At 34.9% G+C, this 21,454-nt stretch overlaps 2 protein-coding genes across 2 annotated transcripts; both read left to right on the top strand.

The window, feature by feature from the left end:
- Positions 1-5,762: 5,762 nt before the first annotated feature.
- Positions 5,763-6,200, top strand: LOC140009998 (S-protein homolog 1-like). The gene has a single exon (XM_072056358.1). It carries the CDS (start codon positions 5,763-5,765, stop codon positions 6,198-6,200), a length of 438 nt encoding a protein of 145 aa, XP_071912459.1.
- Positions 6,201-19,986: 13,786 nt separating this feature from the next.
- Positions 19,987-20,796, top strand: LOC113695305 (uncharacterized). The gene is made up of 3 exons (XM_027214345.2): positions 19,987-20,189; positions 20,296-20,399; positions 20,512-20,796. The coding sequence occupies exons 1-3, from the start codon at positions 20,007-20,009 to the stop codon at positions 20,558-20,560; spliced, it is 336 nt and encodes a 111-aa protein (XP_027070146.2). The 5' UTR covers positions 19,987-20,006; the 3' UTR covers positions 20,561-20,796.
- Positions 20,797-21,454: the final 658 nt, after the last annotated feature.

Raw genomic sequence — 21,454 nt, 5'->3', positions numbered from 1 at the left:
CGCAGGGTATATTATATAAATATTAAAAAAATAAGGGTTCATCATATAATTTTTATAATTTTTAATCCTAAGTGTAAGTAAAATGGTTCACAACCTCATATTCTAATCTCATATGATCTGCCTTTCCTCATATTGTCTTAAAAAAACGAATATTCTTGGTGAAACTTGAATTAAAATGAACAAAACAAAGAAAAATTAGTGAAATTCTATCATAAAAATTGTTCATCCTTTTTCATTTTTATTCCACTTCCATCGATCTTTCTTGCAAATTTTTCATCAATTCAATCAAAAATTTGTGTTTGGAGCTCCAATTTTCTATTAGCTACATAATTAAAACATTTGTGTCTTTCATTTATTTATTTGTTTTATTGCAATTGTGTCTCTTAAATTTGTCTCCTTTATTTTAGTGCAAGAAATTTATTTTTCTTTTTCATCACCTTTCATGCAATAAGGTCTATTCCAAAGATGTAAGAAAGTTGGTGAAAATTTTTCAAGATTATTTTGATTATACTTCAAAAATTATTAGCTCTGTTCAATTCTTTTCCGAACTTGATTCCACAATCGACTCATTGTGGATGCAGTCTTGTACCATAACATCCTTAAGGAAGTTGGAAAAGTTGCCAAATACTTATTATCCTTGTGTTTGTTATGTTATAAAAGGATGAAATGCGTGAGAATGGTGATGTACTCAAAATTATCATAAAATTTCATTTTATCTATTAGATATTATAATTCTAATATATACTAAATTTATGAGATCGGTTTGATTATTGGATGAAATGTATGAGAATGATGATGCATGGATTTTGATTATAATATCTCTATCAATGTTAATTAGAAAGCATTTTTTTATTGAAAAATATGTTGATATTCAGTAGAGTACTCGCCCTTTTTTTTCGGGTACCCGCTATATTAGGAGCGGGTTAGGGTCGCAAAATGCCTAATCCGATATTTTAAGATCGGGTCAACCAAAACGTATTAGGGGCGGGTATCCGACTCGTACCCACCCCTAAGTAACACTGATAATAGTCTCAAAAGGGCTGTCAAAATTGGTGATAGAATACTTCTTGAAAAGTCGAAACGACAAAAGGGTTCACTTAATACTATTACGGAACTTGAGTCATATCTAACTACCAAGTTTGAGCATGATGATAGTAGCTTAACTAAACAGTTTAAAGTCCTTGACTCGTGGAAGCGAAAATCAGAGAATTATCCCTATCCTCTCCCTTATTGTTAAGCAAATTTTAGCAACTCCAGCATCAACAGTAGCAGTGGAACAAGCTTTTAGTGCCGGTGGAACCATGGTTCGAAGACTCGGCCGAGATCGAGGAGACCGAGTCGTCTCCGTCTCGGCCTAGTCCGAGACGAGACCGCGATGAAATGTTTCCGAGATATGTGACAGGCCGAGATGTCACCGTGAAGGGTTAAAACGGCCGAATCACACCGAGTCACTCTGAGTCATCCCAAGTCAACTTGAATTTTTATTATTTTTTACTAATTTTTTAATTATTTTTGTTTATCATATTTTTTACAATTTTTAGAATATTAAATATTTCACAAATTCGTATCTCGCCGAGATCGCGACCGATATGCCGAGACCGATGTGGAACGTTCCAAGCCGCGACCGCAACTGTGACTGCGACTTTGAACCATGGGTGGAACCATTTTGGATGAGACAAGATCGAGATTAAGCCCAGAATTACTAGAAATTCAAGCATGCGTGGATGATTGGACTAGAGCAGAATATAGACAACGAGAAATGAAAAAAGATGAAGAAATGCAATAAAAGGCAAAAACCAATAAACTAATGGATAAGAACTTTACCATTTTCTTTGCTTGGCTGGATTGTGTGTGTCTATTGAAATAACTCCCATAAGAACCTTGACTTTGGCAGTTTGAAGCAGTAGGGAGTTATATCAAGAAGATGATGAGTAAGTGGTGGTATTTCTAGGATGAGGATGGGATATCTTTTCACCTTTCTCATTCTTTCCATCCATCTTTCTGAGACTGTTGTAATTGTGCGTGCTGACAATTATTCAGTTCACACTATCGATAGCCTTCCATATGATATGCTAACTACCACTGGGAATTTTTTATGGGCTTATGTCCCTAATTTCCTACTCCTGTCTTTTTCCGATGACTGAGAAACTCAGACTTTTTCGTTACTAAAGTTGACCTGCGAGAAACCTTCAAAAGCCGGCAACTTTTGAAGGCTCCCGCAGACCTTAATAAACCCAAACCCCAAACCCCCCCGAACCGATGTGGGATAGAAACCCCACAGGGGTGCCCCGCTGCTAAGAAGTAAAGACCCCCCAGACACCCACTGAAATGGAGAGATCACCTCCCCGAGGTTTCTGTCTTTTTCCGATGACTGAGAAACTCAGACTTTTTCGTTACTAAAGTTGACCTGCGAGAAACCTTCAAAAGCCGGCAACTTTTGAAGGCTCCCGCAGACCTTAATAAACCCAAACCCCAAACCCCCCCGAACCGATGTGGGATAGAAACCCCACAGGGGTCCTACTCCTGTCACTTTTGGTTGTTATTGACGAATATTTGATGGGACACTTAAATGCGTTAAGGGTTCTTATACACGCGCCTGGACCGTTGTTATACACACACACATAAATCGGATTTAGCATCAGGTTTTTTTTTGATATAACATACAGGTATTCGTATCCGTTTTACAATTAATCTTATTCGAGCCAAATCGGGCCCTGGCTGGAGAAAACTCTCCCTACATTGTCCTTTTCATTTCTATGGATTTCGAACCCGAAATCTCATGATTAAAATATGCAAGCTCCTCCTACTTGCACAAACGTCCGTTGGTACCATCAGGTTTTATGCATGTACGGAAGTGACTCCTATTGTAAGATGCTGGACTTTGGCAGTTTGCAGTAGGAGAGAATTAAGATAAAACAGAATTTCACTTCTACATCCTTGTAATTTCTGAGGCAATGATGATTGCATGTGTACAGTTGGTGGGATAAAATCCAAACCTAACAATTAGCATATGCAGTCACATTATTAATAATCTTCCATATGGCATTCCCATGGCAGTTCACTGTAAATCTCTATCAGACCCTCCATTCCATTTCAGCGATGATTTGAGAACGACTACGTACTCCTATTACTTTTGGTGGTGGTTTTTTACAGCGATTTGGTGAAAAATTATTGCGTTGAGAGGTCTAATACATGCCCTTGGACTGTAAAAGGGGATGGTTTCTATCTCCTAACCAAGAACATAGGAGGACCATGGTACAAAATGATGGATTGGGATATCATAGAATCAGTATGATGCAAAAATATGTTATGAACTTTTATCTTCTTCTTCTTCTCTGAATTGTACCCTATTCTCATTTATAACAAATTATCTCACTCTCTCTACTCGTTTTTTTTTTTTATTGATTCGACCTCAATTACCAAGATATTACCTGTATACTTGTTTAAATGTATTTTCTCAAACTTTTACTTTTCTTCTCCTAAAATTAAGAACAATAACAAGATAAACTACTCTTTTTTTTTTCATGTTTGTGTTATCAAAAGTTGCTGCCATTTTGGTTGTAATTCTATAAAAACCTCTTTGGCCAGATTAATTTGCTGTACTTTTATTTAGCTAAATCACATTTGACTGGAAAAATCAAATCCAAGAGCATATATTTTGTCTAAAACGCATCAATCTAAATCATCACCATAGTTGGCATTTAAGATGGGAATAGAGGGCCTGAAGAACAATCGTTTGAATCGGAATATGAGCTATTGTATCAATGCTAAAATATCTATTCGTTTTAGAATTATTTTATCACTTTTATGTGGGCTGGTTTCAAGAGATCTAGTTGCTTAGCAATTGACTGTCTTTTTTTTTTTTTTGTCAATTGTCATCCCTACTCCTACTTTATCTACGGGGGAGGCTCAACTGAGCCTATGGAGACCGATGGGAACAGAACCATTACCGGACCAGACGGGTGCACTACGCACCCGTCTGGATTTGAAGCAGAGCCACAAGAGTGGCATTTTGGTGGGAGGCAAGGTTTGAACCCTTGCCTTCCACTTAGCAATTGACTGTCAATCTAAAGATGATGAGCTAAGTTATCACTTGTCATACCCTACGCCAGAGTGATGCTTTCAACTAGAAGTCCAACTGGGATAATATCAAAACCTCTCCTTAGATTTCTCCTAATATCACTTGGTACTCCTGAAATTTAGAAATATCACTTACTTTCCCTAATAATTGTAAAAAGACTGTATTAACCCTCACTTGACACATAATTCACATATCAAATAAATGGAGTTCAAAAATTTTCAAAAAAAGGAACAAAGTCACTTTCTTCTATTTCCCTTTTTTCCGTCTTTCTCTCTTACTCATTTTTTGGATGACTATACAATATTTTATTTGTAAATTATAATAAATTGAATTTTGTTTATCTTTTCCTTTTTGTGATTGTGATAAAATGGGGTATAATTTATTTGCTTATTTTGAATTAATTTTTATAATGATTGGTACAATTTAATGGTTTGGTCAAGGATTGAGACGATTTTGAAAAAAAAAAATAAAGTTCATAAGAAATTGATTTTGAACATATAGTGTTAAATGGGTGGAAGTGTATTTCTTTTCAAATAATTTTTTTTATTTTTTAAATTTATATTTTTATGGGGTATAGCATTTTGTTGTGGTAGTAATAAGAGATTGTTTTTTAGGTGGTGGTTTTATTGAAGTGAACAAAGTGGTTTATGAATATTTTTATTTTTCAAGTAAAAGGGTAGTTTAAGGTTTTTAAAAATTTTGTTACACAAAAAACAAAAGTAAGGGAGGTAAGTGATATTTTTAAAACCTTAAAAGTGCCAAGTGATATTAAGAGAAACCTCAGGAGAGGTTTCTAATATTATTCCTTTAAAGAAAGTACTTCATAGCTTATTCCTTTGTCAATGTGAGAAAAAAATAAAAATATTGGGAAATTCTGATTTGGGATAATTTTGAAAACCTCCCCTAAGGTTTCTTATAATATCACTTAGTTCCCTTGAAGTTTTTAAAATCTCACTTATCTCCGCTATCAGCTTGACAAGACCAAAAGTCCCTATTAAAAGTCACAAACTGAAACATTGTCCTTGCACTCTTAATAATTTAGTTAACCAAAAACAATTTTTAAACCAAAAGATGTAGATAAAAAATAACTAAATTGCTATCCAATATTGGTCCATATTTCTCTGTATTAAGACGGAAAGCAATTAATAGCTTGAAAGTTTTTGCGAGATAGTTATAAGGAAGTCAAGAAATTTTTTTAGAAAATACGTTTCGATACATGATGTCATTTAAATTGTACTGAAAATTTAAATAATCTTTTCAGATGCATGGCTTGTAATATAAATCCTACTTATAGAAATTTTTTTATAAGTTAGAATTAAAAAATCAATAAAAAATGACCTAATGACCAAATATATATCTAGAAATATCCCATATTTTCTTTGTTAAAAAATCATTCGTTTTCATCTTTTTACTTTTTAACCTTTTATCCACCATTGTACAAGTACAATTGATGATCTTGTTAATTCCACTCTCTTGTGCTCTGAACTGTCATCTTTATTGTAATTAAAAAAAAAAAGACAAAAAGCAATAAAGTTGAGGATAACAACAGCATTATTTATTCCTGTCTTGGGTGGGCAGTATGTATCTTCTATTGAGATGGCTCCTATAAGAAGCTCGATATACTTGGCAGTTTGGGGCACAATAGAGTTGAATTAACAAGATGGTCAATCGTACTTGTACAATGGGGATAAAATTCCTTTTCATCTTTCTTGTTTTCTCCATCCTTCCTTCCGAGGCTAGAGTGATTGCAGTTGATCGCTACGTGTATTCAGTTCACATTATTGATAATCTCCCTTACAACGTTCCCTTGGTAATTCACTGTAAATCCAGTGATCGAGATCGTGGAAATGAGACCCTTAAATTCAGCGACGATTACAACTGGGAATTCTTCATGGGAGATGGTCAAAGAGTTTCCTACTCTTGTCACTTTTGGTGGCTTAAGGGCAGAAAGCAGAAAGAATTGGTCGTTTTTGATGTTGATCTGATAAAGAATTATTGCGTTGAGAGTTCTCATGCATGCGGTTGGGTGGTAAAAGAAGATGGTTTCTACCTCTACAGCAAGCGTGGTGGAGGACCTTTCTACAAAATGGCGGATTGGGATATCAAAGAATCTGTATAATCATGAAAAAGTATCTTGGCAATGAAGCTTTTTATTTATTTATTTATTTTTTTCTGCTCAGTTCTAACAAATCTCACTCTCTCTACACGTTCTTATTGATTCTGTCTCGATTACTAACACATTTCATAAGCTTGGGGCTTATCAATTTGTAGACTTTTTGATCTTTACCACACTAAAATTAATGAACATATGACACCATTTCATCATACCTCAAATATATTTTTGCTGAGGCAACCCAAGATACCATGCTTATTTATTAGTAAAAAGTTCGAACCACTGAACTTTGGTTCAGTAGTCACCAAAAAGAGATTAAATCCCTCTATGGATCGGAGTCGGGGGGTTCGAACCCCCCCACTTACAATTAAAAAAATTCAAAGAATGTGTCGGAACAGTCTTTTAATCGAGTTGGACTTATACAATCTCTTTAATTTCCTCCTCCCTCTAAAATAGAATAAATTAGGTTATAGAAATGCTATTTTTTAAAAAAAAAAAAAAAATTCTCCATTGCTAGCTCAAGGCAATTGTGGCAATGAGGGAAAGTTTCCTTCAAAAAGTGTTCTTAAGAAAGTCCCTAGATAAAGGCAGTTGAGGAATGCAAAAACACTCAATTTACCCTCCAAATTAAAATGTTTTCCTTCAGCCCTTCAAACTCAAGAAAATGTTTCAATCTGGCCATTCCATCCAACAAAAATCCAAGTTCTAGCATTTAAAGTTTTGAAGCGTATAAATGTGTACTTCTTTTATTCTATCATCTCAAAGTTTTCGTTTTCTACGACAAAAGATAATGACCACACGAACCGCATTTTTTCATGTTTTTGTCATTATTGAAAGTTGATTTCTAGAACGCGTCACCAAAGCTGCCATTTGGCTGTAACTTTGACCTCTTTGGCTAGATTTTTTTTGTACAGTTGTTTACCTACACCATATTTTACCTGGAAACATCAAGTCCAAGAATATATATGTATACATATATATTGTGTAAAATTTTCGTTTTAAGATGAGTTTGCCCTTGCTCTCGAAATTTTAAGACGAGTTTGCCTTTCAAACCCTATACCTGCAAATCACATGATGTCCATTCTGTTTGTCTCAACAGTCAAATTAAACGGAATGACACAAAACATATAATTTGGTTAGTTCAATAACATTTTCGACTAAGAAAATAATTTAGTGACCTAAACTAGTACAAGTGTATACACCATTTGCTCTAAGAATTAATCTAACGTATGGAGGGATTTTACAATTCATGTTTAATTAAATTTGTACATTTGGCACACATCCAAGTCGATGATGTAAAAATATTTTTACACAAATGACGTAAGAAAGATAATTCCGCAAGCAAACTACATACCAACAAAAAAAAAAGATTTTTATTCTTTTTTTTCTGTTGATACGATAGCTTCCTACACTATGGGGAGAGAGAGGGCCTGAAGTGGTGTTGGGGTAATCTGGAGTGGACTGAACCACCATCGGACCAAACGGGTGCACTACGCACTTGCAAAAATTTTTTAAGCAAGGCCGCATTTAATTGTGACAAATTAGTGGGAGACCTCCCACCCTACCAAGCTTTAATGCATTGGTGATGGCCACCAGCTCAAAGAGTGGTGGTTTCGGACAACATTAGAAATAATGTGATAGACGATAAAAAAGAAAATAGAAGAAATCCGTTGAGTGAGTATCAAAATCCGTTGGCCTTTTAATGAAAAAGAAGGCAATAAAAGACAAAAACGAATAATAAAATTGTGGATAAGAACATCATTATTTCTTGGACTGGGTGGATTGTAAATTAGCTCTATAATAAAGAACCTGGACTTTGGCAATAAAGAAGCTGGACTTGGAGTGGGAAAGTTTGGTTCAGAAAGTACTTGTTGAGATCCAAAGCCACCAGTCGCAGGTTTTGCAGGCTGGCTTCTGAGCAGATTTTTGCTGCCTCCTAACGATTTTTGCTGCTATAGATTTCAAAGGCACCGTGATATCCAGGGGAGCACGAAGCACTTCTTCCAACTCATATGCCATTCAACATCTTCAGAGTCACCATCTTCATAGGCCACCACCCTGTACCAGCCCATTTCCTCATGAAACTCAGTGACTTTTCCAGCATAATACTGACCTCCAAATAATTTCAGAACTTCTCTTCCAACCAAACCATAACCATTCACCAAAACCAGGATCTTCATGTTGTTTAGCATCACTGACAACATTACTAGCAGGAGCAGCAGAATCTCTTGGACCCATTGGAGGCATGCAAATTCATCACAATGGCAGGTTCTCCTGGTAGCTGAAAGATCCCTGTTGCTGGTCTCTGTAATTCTTCCACTTTGCATGTGTTAATTTTATACCAGCCAACGTCCTTAATTTTGTGAAACCTAACGCCCTGTCCAAACAAGTTTACGATCCTATTGACAAAAAAGAAGCCTAAGAATGATATAGTTATAAATTTGTATTGGCAGTAAGTAAACAAACGTATCAACTCAGGGGGAGCAGGTCAATAAGGCCTTCCCACTTTCTGAGAGAGCATTATTCAGAAGCTGGGGCATAGTTCCCCTTTTGACAAAAATACGACAATGTTAAAACTCGTTTTGGATATTGACTCCCATATTATGCTAGAATTCTACGAGTATAACAGAAAGCTAACACAAAATATAAACCCTTTGCATGAGAAAAGGGTTTATGCAACAGTTCAAGCTCGCTAACCAAGCAACAAAGCCAAAAAAAAAAAAGAAAAAAAGAAAAAGAGAACAAAAATAGTGTCATTATTTGTATATAAAGATTAAAGACTAAAGGATGAACAATCACAACCAAAAGATCATTAACCTATCATTAGATACCACCAGGAACCATCACTAATGAAAGAAGTAGAAATCACTCACAGATCCAAAAGAGAAATTCAGCTCATGAAAATAAATAATTAGATTACTTCAGGCTGTGTGAAGCCCAAAATTCTCCGAATGCATTCGTGGTTATACACCTGAAAACCTATAACTCAAGGTGCCTGAGACCATCATCAAATATAGCTTGTTTAAAGTCTGAATGCGGATCATGTTTCTGGTCTAACAATTATAACATTGGATAAATGGCCAAGCACAACTATTATTCACAAAAAGTTAACCAATGAAATACAGACAGTCATGGAGAACTGGCCAAATTCCATTATATGATTAGAAAGCTAATCCAGCCAAACCAGGTTCCACATTTTGATATGGATGAAAAGCATTAGCGAAATGCACTAAATAAACGCTCCCAAAAAAAAAAAAAAAGAGCTGGTTCACAGAACTTGGAATTAATCAATTGGGGTAGAACGTGTACAGGAGAGATTCATGAACAACCAGGAGATACTACTACAATAAATCAGCATACCGGCTCAGGTATTCCAATAACGTACGCGAGGGCATAGGAAAGTGCTCAACACATTAGTACTAGTACACTGTTTCCAAATTAAATTTCAAGAATTTTATAAGCCAAAAATAAATAAATTTAAAGAAAACAGAGACAAAATAGGGGCTATTATGGAGAAACACATCCAAGAAAATCCGATGAATTTTTCAGCTGGCAAGAAATATATACACCTCAGTAGATAAAGAAGAGTGAGAGCTGAGCTGCAAAATAGTTTGAGAAGCCTAAGACGAAGAAGAGGGGCTTTGAAAAAAGGACGAATCTTTTCTGAAATTTCTTTCTTAGAGATAATTCTCAGAAAAAAAAATCCACCATTTTGCTTCCTCTTCGTCTTCTCTGCTTCTCCTTCCTCGTTCGAGATCCCCCAAGAAAAACCCGATTTTTCTCCATGTATTTCTTCCCTAATCTTTTCTTGCTAAAAACCCGACTTCCCAATCTTTTCATTTGCATCTACAGTCAATTCACCTGAGGCCAAAATTGGCGGTTTAGGAGAGAAAAGGTGCTAAAGGCGTGGAAAGATAGTGAAAGCTAAAGGCATCGTGACACGGAGGAGAGGAGCACCAGCCATCGAGGAAGCAATGGCAATAAGGAGTGCGTTGGAAATGGCCACAAATGCAGGATGGACTACAATAGAGGTCCAATCTGATTGCAAATGTGTGGCGAGCCTAATCAACTCAAGCAATGCACAGGATTGTAAGCTACAAACGATCCTGGATGACATTGAAGACTTGACGAAGAACTTTGACTGTTGTGTGTTTTTGTTTATTCCCAGGACTGCTAATAGTTGTAGCCATGCTTTGGCTCAATTTGCAGTTAAGCCAGTTAGGATAATTGAATGGGAGGGATCATTTCCATCTTGGTTATCAGAACTAGCTAGGAAAGATATGGGGATAGTTACCCCGTTTTGTAATTAACTCTTGTAATTTCAAGTGTTAATATATAGAAAATTGGTATCGTTTGTCAAAAAAAGGAGAGAAAAGGTGCTAGTAACCTTTCCAGTCCTTTTTGGCGGGTTGGGAATTGAGGATGAATGAGAATTTATTACTAATGGTATTTTCTTTTTCATTTTTGACTAATAACCTAAAACTTATTTATTAGCACTAATAATTTAAAACTTATTTATTACTAACAATTTAAAAATTATTTATTATTAATAATTATTATATATATATATATATTAAAGTTTTAAATTACAAGAATCTGCTCCATTCCAATAGAGACTGTGGTAAATCGTATACAAGAAATCGTAATTGTTGACTGATTTCTACATTATTCAATTGACCATTCATATTTTATTTATATTTGTTTGTGATTATATCATCGAAAATCTTTCTTCAAATTCGAAGGCTGCCAATAGAAAAGTTTTTTTTATTTAAATTTTTTCTTTTCTTTTAGGATTGTGAAGGCTCATATACAATCGATTACTTTCGACAAAGTGAATTATTTCATGCTCCATAGGCATATCAAGCTTTGTCATATCTTAATAGGAAAAAAAAAGGAAATTTGATACTTGATACCAGTTTTATTTATCAAAAAAAAAAAAGTTTGTCTAACGGGTGCCTTAAGATATATTTCGAGTATTATATTTTTGAAAATATAAGATTAATTAGAAAAAGTAAATAAATACAGCGAGGGTAGACAAGATTAAATAGGAAAAGTATGTAAATACAAGATATGATAATAATAATTATTAGTATGTGTATATATATAGTAGGTTAAGTGAATATTAGGTGTATTAATGAGTCACCAGTTAGAAAAATTCAAAAAAAAAAAAAGGCAATGAGATTTCAGATTATGTAAACCTTTCTTCTTTTTTTTTTTTTATCCAAAATTGTAGTTTTTTTTTTTTTTTTTACATAGAATAGTAGTACCATCACAACATTTAGAGTTATAGACCCTTGTTATAATCGGTAATGCTACTATTTTTTAAATTTTTTCATGAGAGCCTTCTAAAATTATAATTTGTAAAAGAGTCCATTATTAGTATTAATCTAAAACTAGCTATCGATAACTATTCATCTTCCAACATATATAACAAAACAACGAGAAAACAATAGTAGTCTTGCAATTCATTTGGGCAAAAAAGCTTGCGATTGTTGTTCAAGAAATTTGAACAAGAATTTAGTGCAAGAAGTATAACAAGCAAATCAAGATTGTGATTATCTTCTAAAGAATTCAGACAAAAACCCATATAAAAAGTATCAAAACCTGCTTATTGTAAGTTTTTTTTTTTCTAATTCTTTTTATTTATGTCGATGACTTATAATATGGTATCAATATAGTTTAAATACTAATGGCGGATACAGGAATTAATTAATTGCCATTGTTGTAAGGAGAATTGAAGAAGACCCATTATTTAAGACAATAAGAATTAAGTGGTCATTTCAGCAATTACCATAAGGCATCCGTAACTTCCAAGAACTCACGGACCGTGATGGTCATGTTTTCCCTTCACATATTTACTTTTCCATAGTCATGTTGTTTCTTCTACATACGTATAAATTGCACCTAGAGTACCCTCACACTTGCCTAAACCAAATTATCAAGAAATCAAACAAAAACTTTGAGTTTACAGCGTTCTCTTTTATCATCAAGATTGGAGAACCAACTTCTTTGTATTTTCTCCAGCGTGACAAATAAAAGCAATCTAAATTTCCAGCAGAGGTACATTGTTTAGTGCCTCTCAGATTATATTACCAGAAAGTAAAGAGAAAAAAGAAAAGTTCTTGAATATGGAGCACGGGAGAGAAAGTGATCAAGAATCCAGAGCGAGCAACAAGAACTCTGGAAACGAATCAAAGAAGGTGGAGGAGGAGGAGGAGTTCAAGTCAGAAACAGAGAGTTCTCCTCCAGAAGAAGGAAGTGAAGAAGAAGTCCAATCCCAAGAATCAGGGGTGGCCATTCATTCCAACTATCACATTGTCGGTGGAGGAGGAGTACGTGATGAGGAAGAAGACGCATTCGTTGATGAAGAAGAATCTGGGGAGGAGGAAGAAAAATCAGCTGAAGAAGAACAATTTGATATGGAGGAAGATGCATTCACTGATGAAACACAGAGTTCTGCCTCTGAAGAAGAAGAAAATGAAGAAGGAAGCGAATCCCAAGAAACAGGGGGGGCCACTAATTCCAGATATCCCCCTGTTGGTGAAGAAGAACTATCTGGGGAGGATACAGATGATTCCGCTGATGAAGATCAATATGATACGGAGGAAGTTGTTCTTGCTGGTCCGAATCCTCCACCTGCGCTTCACCCTGATATCAAGAATTGGATTCAAACGCTATCCAAGGGGCAGGACATATCTATTTCTGATGAGATTTTGGTGATTCAAAAGTTGCTGTTTGAATCTGAAGCTACTGGGGACCGGTTCATCATTCCATTAGGGATTATTTGGAATGAGCTTTTCAACGATGATGAAATAAAAATACTCAACATTGAAAATTTTATCCGCGTTACCATGATCGACCCTGTGGTCGAAAATGTTTTCGTTGAGTTGAAAAGGAATCTAATGCTGTCTAGTGATAAGGCTGGAGGTGAACCTAGCAGAGCGTATGTCTTGATCGGAGATTGGAATCGCTTCGCAGCCGCCAAAAATCTGGAAGAAGGAGACATTGTGCAACTGTGGGCAGTTCGAGTTGGTGGAAATTTGTGTTTTCTTCTTGTTAAACTGTCGACAGGTGGAGGAGACGGCAGCGGCTGCAATGCAAGCGTTTCAGGTGGCACTGATACTCATCAAAGTGAAGCTCAAGCGACCATCGACCATTTGAAGAATGAAGATTGTTAGCTTCTATTGTTGTTCTAAAATGTTTGCTCAAGTGCAGGGAAACTTTGTCACTTTCTATGCTAATATTGGCTTCTTGCACGTGTTTTCATGTTTGCTTTTCTCCCATTTTCTCGCTCTGTAGCCCTTCAAATGTCATATAAGCTCCCCAGAATGTAATACTTTTTTTTTTTTTTTTCCCTGACGTAGGGGGTATCCAGGCCATCGGGTAAAGCAGACCCGACTAATCCCCCATCGACTTGGGAGGAGAGGCCCCATCCCCTCGAACACGATAACCATGGGACTCGAACTCTGGCGGACACTGGATAATGGCTCCTAAGGAGGCGTGCCGTGACCAATCGAGCTACCCATGAGAGCCCCCAGAATGTAATACGATTGGGTTCATGGGCAGCCCTGTACGTCTCAGATTTGTTGAAGTCTTATTGTTGGCTTCATTATTCTCTGGTTCCTCGTCAGTTTCATTTCCTGCAGTTGTCAGATTATGAAGAACAAACCACATATTTTCCCCTGCTCCGACTGCCCATAATTGCAAAACGTCTCCCATTTTGAGATTGTTCCTGGACTTTATATCATTCCAATTCTTAGTTAACCCATAGCACATGCTATCCTCTCCTGAAGCTGGATTGGGATTCCACCTCTTCAAGAGCAACAAACTAAATTTGAGCCTGGGTTCGACACATATTACGGGAAGAAAAAAGAGATCTTCTCCAACATCGTCACGATCCTCACCCATTTTGAGGTGAGCCACTTCATCCGAATCAAGACAATTTCTATAATTTTCTTGTATCTGATTAGATGGAATAAAAAAGCAGCCCTGTTGGTCATCAACATCACGACTGGTCAGGGACTTTTGAATTACCAAAATCTCACCATCAATGGAGTTTGCCCCTGATAGTTCTTGAATTTTGCTCTTGAATTGAATGGGGAGCGCTGAACGTGTCGGCTCTCTTGGATTCTTCTTCTTGGCTCCATTGTCAGCAATCTTGTCATTTTCTCCTCTTCTTTGGTCCATATCCTTGAACAATTTTGTTACTGCTACCAGTAAACGGTTGGACGTTTGAATAATTCTACAATTCTTCTCAGACTAAAAGTAATGATCGATCCTTGATGGGATAAAAACTAGAAAGAAAAATTTAGCTGTTGAAGAAGAAATTAGCTTGTTAAGAAATATTTGGTGAGGTAGCAGAACGAGGGTCCTCCAGCATTTTTCCAAATTGTCAACCTATTTGTTGTATAATAAATGTGGAGTTGTTGTTTGGAAAATAAAAGTCATGTAGTATATCAGTTGCATTGATTTTCTGATCTCTCTTGCAAATGAGTTTTTTTTTTTTTGGATAATGCAAATGAGTTAAATAACTGGATAAGAATAGTAATGATAATTAAGCTAATTCTTTGCATTTTTTTTTTTTTGAGATTTGATGAGTTGATTTTTTGCGTGGGCAATGATACCTATGTGCTCAGAAATTCACCCTAGCAAATGAAACTATTCCAAAGAGATTACTTGGTTTTACTTGTAATGATTTAACATCATCTAATTTAATTGCTATAGTGTTTTTCGATTTCCCTTCTATAGGAGCAGGAGTCAAACTCAAGCTATTTCATGTACAAAACATATGCTGGTCCTACTTTGGCCTTGTTCTCGGTTGCTTTAGATTTTAAAAATTTTGTTATAGAAACTTACTATAGAAAATGATTAGAATCAGCAAAAGTTACTCTTTAGGTGATTATAGATTATAGTTTTTTTTTTATCATTAACGCATCTATAATTAAAATACAAAAACAATCGAGAACAGCACAAAAATTAAAATCGATAATCAATTAATGTAATCAATCGAGAACAAGCCCTTTGTCCTCTTTAAGTTGTTTAACATCACTCAAACCAAATTTGATTGAATTGTAGTTGTTGTTAGACAAATATGCCCTTCTTTCTTATTTTTCATTTACCTTTTCATTTCTTTTTCTTATTTTTCTTCTTGTTTTCTCTTTTTTATTCTTTACTTTTCCATGACACTATCTTCTCATGCTTGTTTGCATTTGCATAAGTGGAATGGATTCTTTACTTGTTTAATTCCATTCTCCCAATATGGGTGCAATCTCTATATTTGCTATTACAATATTCACTATAAACAGTTGATTGGTCATAAAATAAAACATACCTGAACAATTTATTCTAATTAAATATTCTAGTATGCCTTGGATCAATATGAGTAGTGTGACACTCTTGTTAAATAGTTAATTAATTGATTAATACAGTTTATGCTAATTAAATATTCTAGTCTGTCTCTGATCACTATAAGTACCGCAATACTATTGAAAACTAGTTAAATAATTTATCAATTTTTTATACAATTTATTTTAATTAAAGTATGCATATGATAATTTATAAGTAGTGTGATAATATTGTTAACTAATTAATTAATTGGTTGGGGGTGGGAAGGGCTGGGTGGTTTGGAGTAGGGATGTAATTGAGTCGAGTCGACCTCGAATATCGCCATACTCGACCTCGACTCGACATGCAAGAAGGATGCTCGAGCTCGAACTCGATGTATTACTCACAGAACTCGAGATCGACTCGAATGGGTTCGAGTCAATGCGAGTCTTTTCGCAACCGAGTTAGAAAATTTTATTTTCTTAACAATTTTTGAGCGAAAAGACATTATTGCCTATTAAAAATTTTCATACTACCTAAAACATTTCGTAAATTCAACCAATCTTTTGGCCATAAGGATAATTTTATAATAATAATATGTTAAAGAATTAAAATTTAAAAGCTTGATAAGGCTCAACGAGCCTTCGAGCATTGCTTTTAAATACTTGAACTCGACTTGCTCAGCTTATCGAGGTACTCAAATTCGGTTTGACCGAGTTCGCGAGCAGCTCGTTTTGATTACAGCCCTAGTTTGAAAGGAGGGAGTGTAAATAAGAGGTCTCAAGTTCGCTAAAAAAAAGTACTTAATTAATTGGTCAATTTTTATACAATTTATTTTGTTTAAAGTATTACTCCGACCATTTTAAGGAGTGTGATACTACTGTTAACTAGTCAATTAATTGATCAATATTTTGTACAACTTAAAGTAATTAAGGTATGCCTCTGATCACTATAAGTAGTGTGATACTATTGTTAACAAGTTAAAGAAGAGATGTTCAGATCCTTTGCTAATTGAAATCCATCCCTGAGTGCACAGCACTCAGCTAGTGGGACTGAGCAGGTTCCAATTTTTCTTTGCAAAGCTTGCCCGCCAACATCCATTACAGTCACAAATAATGCCTCCAACTCCACCTTTGTTTGACGGTCCTGAGACAGAGCCATTAGTACTTAGTCTTGCCCAATTAGGTGCCGGAAGGATCCATCTGATGAAGATTTCCTATTTCTTCATTTGTTGAGGATTGACAAGTTCTAGGAGGTAGAATTCATGTGCTAGATGAAGACAACATTTGTCTGGATCTTCTCTCTAAGTGGGAAATCTAAAAAGTTTTTCATTTCGAAAATGCCAAAGACTCCAACAGCCAAAAACTGAAATTGGTGCCCCAAGAAATATGTATAAAAGGGGAATTTGAGACATGATATACATCCCCTTTTTAGCCATTCATGAGAATTAGTATTGCCTGAAGGAAGGAAGGCAGGCAGGAAGATTCTGTTCCAGAAGTTCGAAGCAACATGACAATTTCTAAGAATGCGGTTGGTGTTTTCAAAAAGGGGATGTAAATAAGAGGTCTTAAGTTCAGAAAGGGTTGGGTGGTTCGAAGGTAGGGATTGTAAATAAGACGTTTTAGGTTCGAACCCTCCCACTTACGATAAAAAAAACTAGTTAATTAATTAATCAATTTTTTTATACAATTTATTCTATTTAAAATATGTCTCTGATCGCTATAAGGAGTTTGATAATATTGTTAACTAGTCAATTAATTGGTCAATTGCTTTTGTACAATTTATAACTAATTAAAGAGGAGATGTTCAGATCCTTTGCTAATTGACATCCATCCTGCGCTCAGCTAGTAGGACTGAGCAAGTTCTAATATTTCTAGCAAAACCTGCCAGCCAACATCCATTGCAGTCACGAATAATGTCTCCAGCTCCTGCTTTGTTTGATGGTCATGAAACAAAGCCATCAGTACTTAGTTTTGCCCAACTAGGTGCCGAGAGGATCCATCTGATGAAGATTTCCAGTTTCTTCATTTGTTGAGGGTTGACAAGTTCCAGGAGTTAGAATTCATGTGCCAGATGAAGACAGCATTTGACTGGACCTTCTTGCTAAGTGGGATTTCTGAAAAGTTTTCATTTCAAAAATGTCAGAGGCTCCAACAGCCAAAACTGAAAATGGTGCCCCAGGGGGTATGGTTAAAAGGGGATTTGAGATGTGATATGAATCCCCTTTTTTAGCCATTCATGAAATTAGTATTGCCTAAAATAAGGGAGGAAGACGGAGATTTTGAAGCAACATGACAATTTCAAAGGACACGGTTGGTGTCTTCAAAATTAGCTCTATGGTTTGTTTGGTAGTATGGTTAAACCTCAAAAGAGGTAAATATAATCAACCCTTATTTTTCCTGTCTAGAACCAATTTTCTACCCCAAACTTTACCCACTACTCAAATACTCAACAAAAGTTAATTCATAATGTAATTACTCCAACACCAAGAATTGTTGGAATATTAGGAGAAACCTCCCCTAAGTTTCTTTCAATATTACTTAGCATCTCTAAGATTTTAAAAATATTACTTACCTTCCTTATTTTTGTTATTTGTGCAACAAAAATTTTAAAAATTCAATAATACCTTTTTGCTCATTTTACTAAATAAAAATATGAAAAATCATTCAAAACGTTCTTCATATTTCGTCAAGTGAATCTTTTCGTCCTTTACTTTTAAAATAGTAACTTTTTGTCACTTACAAAATCAAGTTGATAATATTAGTTCCAACCTAATTTTTTTTTACCGCTTTTTACGTTGAATTCATCGTGTAACCCACATACAGTCATTTTTTTGGTAAAATGGTTAAATTTCATTTGTAATTAAATAAATGGCTTGATCCATAATCACTTTTGCACCTGAAAATGTAGAATTTGACTTGAATCATATTTATTTTTCTCCTAAAAAGTGGCATTTGATCTAATTCATATTCATTTTTTTATCTCTAACAAAGGTGAGATTTGACCCTTGTTGTACATAAAAAATGACTGCATACAGGTCACACAGTGTTTTTCAAGCTAAAAAGTGGTAAAAAAAAACTTAGATTTGAACAAAATTTTGCTAATTTGAATTTGTAAGAGACGTAAAATTAACTTTTTAAAAGTAAAGGACAAAAAATTCATTAGGTGAAACATGAGGAATGTTTTGAACGATTTTCCCATAAAAATACTTCTAAATCATTTTGTTTACTCCAAGAAAAATAAAAAATTTAACACTCTATTTTTTTGGATGTAAAATATTTTCACCTGAAATTATTTTATAGGAAAATATTTGCATTTTAATAATTTTCGGTATTTGGTTGCAATTTTGCAACTTTATTCCTACCCTCAAAACGATCATGATTGATCAACACCACCACACCACCACTATTCTTTACTGATTACTACACCACCACGTTAAGCCGACAAACCCTTAACCATGGGAATCCATCTTCTCACCACTTTTGGGTGTTTGGTTGTAATTTTGTAACTTTGGACGTAAGGTTCTTTTGTTAACAGATATTATGAGTTTCAATTTAGTTAAAGACACATTCTTCGCAGTTGTGATCTTCTATGCCTCTATTCGGTGCCAAATCCAGTGCCAATTTCACTTATCACGTGATGGTAGAAGATATTTAAATAAACAGCACATGACAAATTAAATAAACCGGACACTTGTCATAAATATAGATGTGGTACTGAATTGTCACTGGAAAAATGGCACTGAGGATCTCCTGTGCATTCTTCGGAAAAACAAGTTCGGTAGCTCATTTAGGGAAGTTATTTTATATTGTCCCTGGGAAAATATTTTACCGTAAAATGTATTTTCACTAGTTTTAGAGCAACAAAACACTGGATTATTGAAAACGTTTTCTAGAAAATATTTTCAGACCAAAGAAATACACCCTAAAAAACAATCTTTAATACTACCACTACATCACAAAGTTGTAGTCCATAAAAATATATATTTGAAAAATAAAAAAGATATTTGTAAAGAATTACACTAGTATTAATTCAACTCTATATGCTCAAAATCGATTTTTTTATTAATTTTATTTTTTGTCCTAATCTTTTCTCAACTCGTGGTATAAACTTTTAAGTTGTATTAAGTCATTATAAAATTTTATTTAAAACAAACAAACAAATCATATTCCACTTTATCATAATCATAAAAAAAAAGGGTAAACAAAATTCAATCCACTATATTTACAAATAAAAAATTACAAGTCATCCAAAAAAATGAATAAGAGAAAATGTTGGAGAAAGGAGAAATAGAAGAAAATGGATTTTATTTCTTTTTCTTCAAATTTTTGAGTTTCATTTATTTGATATATGAATTATGTATCGAGTGAGAATTTATATAGTCATTTTGCAATTATGAAGGGTGCTAAGTGTTATTAGAAGAAACCTCAAGGGAGGTTTCTAATGTTATTCCAAAATTGTTTGACTTTTGAGATTTCCAAAGTAATCATGAGCTGGGCTGAAAAAGATAATTTTCTTTGGGCTTCCTCCAATTTGACGGGCCACTGTGTCATTTACCTCAAAATTGCCAAGATTAGGGCTTTCGGTCTTTCGCTTCGATTCACCCCGCTTGTTCTTCTTCTTCTTCTTCTTCAGACACTGCTCCTGCTTTTTCTGCAAACATCGAAAATGGTAAACCTTTTCCTTCCCTCCTATGCCTCGGAATTTTGAAATATTTCGCATTTTTCCAGTTAATATTTTATTCAATTTATTAATTTTTACTTTTAATTTTTTGTAGCCTTCCCACAAGACTTTCTTCATTAAGAAGAAGTTGGCGAAGAAGAAGAGGCAGAACCGACCCATTCCTCACTGGATTCGGATGCGAACTGGCAATACTATCAGGTTTTTTTTTTATTATTAATTTGATTAAGCTCTAATTTCAGATAATTAGTACGCTAACCGCTGCTCTTGCAATCATTTCCTGTGTTTTTGATTCGTTGTTTGTGGGTTTCAGGTACAACGCAAAGCGGAGGCATTGGCGTCGCACCAAGCTAGGGTTTTAGATGAAAAGTTTTCGAATACTGTTGTTGATAGTGTTAATTTACTTGTGACAGTGTGTGTGTCTGTGTGTGCGTGTGTGTGTAGTTGTGAAAGAATTATTATAAATGGGATTTAAAATGTGAGTCATGATATTTAATTGAATTTGGTAATAGTGTGTGTATTTACTGTTGGATTAATGATACTAATAGTGATGAATTTATCTATTTTTAGTACATCTTTAAGGTGGCTTTCCTTGCAATGATTTGGCTTTTGTTATTTTCCTGTATTAATTTGGCATGATTTTGTTTTGGGGCTGTCTTGTAATGATTTTGAATATGGGGAAACGGCATTGTGGTTAGTAGGGTTTTCTTCTGTTCCTAATTTGGGATATCCGATTTCATGAAATTAGGCAACCTAAAGTTCTATAGAACTGACTCTTGGATTGGAATTAATCGCTAGTACTGAGCTTGTTGATTGGTATGAATTAGCAGGACTGGCTTGTACATTGGTTGGTTTTGTAAGAATTGAGCTGGTTGGTTGGTCTTTATGTGGGATGGTAATGAACTACCTACAAGGAGAAGAGATATCCTTCTTTTGAGTCTATACGACATATGTGATGCTCAACCTCGCACGATATCACCTTTTGTGTAAACATTGGTATTCTTGGTCTCTTTAGCAGGTGTTCCTAATCCATGTTTAACTGTTTTTACTTCTGTAGACTTGGGATATTTCATTCCCTTGTTAGCAGGGCTGTTAAATTGGAAGTATGTTGCCTTGCTTAGGTTTGGAGTTATGGTAAATGTCAAAACCTTTTTCTTCGATTATTCCAGAACTGAGTTTGCTTGATCAGTTTCTATATATCTGGCATTTGGTGGTAGACATACATTTTCTGGCGTTGTTTTGGTGATTAAAAGCAT

Source organism: Coffea arabica, chromosome 6e (genome assembly GCF_036785885.1).
Source record: "Coffea arabica cultivar ET-39 chromosome 6e, Coffea Arabica ET-39 HiFi, whole genome shotgun sequence".
NCBI classification, from domain to species: domain Eukaryota; kingdom Viridiplantae; phylum Streptophyta; class Magnoliopsida; order Gentianales; family Rubiaceae; genus Coffea; species Coffea arabica.
Note: the sequence above shows the minus strand (reverse complement) of the source record. Positions and strands in the feature narration are given on the sequence as shown.

What these genes read in the sequence shown, in the direction of transcription:
- LOC140009998 (XM_072056358.1), top strand. Translation starts at nt 5,763, where the DNA reads ATGGGGATAAAATTCCTTTTCATCTTTCTTGTTTTCTCCATCCTTCCT.
- LOC113695305 (XM_027214345.2), top strand. Translation starts at nt 20,007, where the DNA reads ATGAGCTGGGCTGAAAAAGATAATTTTCTTTGGGCTTCCTCCAATTTG. An exon ending in TTCTGCAAACATCGAAAATG is followed by an intron (nt 20,190 to 20,295) that starts GTAAACCTTTTC and finishes AATTTTTTGTAG; the next exon opens with CCTTCCCACAAGACTTTCTT. An exon ending in CGAACTGGCAATACTATCAG is followed by an intron (nt 20,400 to 20,511) that starts GTTTTTTTTTTA and finishes TGTGGGTTTCAG; the next exon opens with GTACAACGCAAAGCGGAGGC.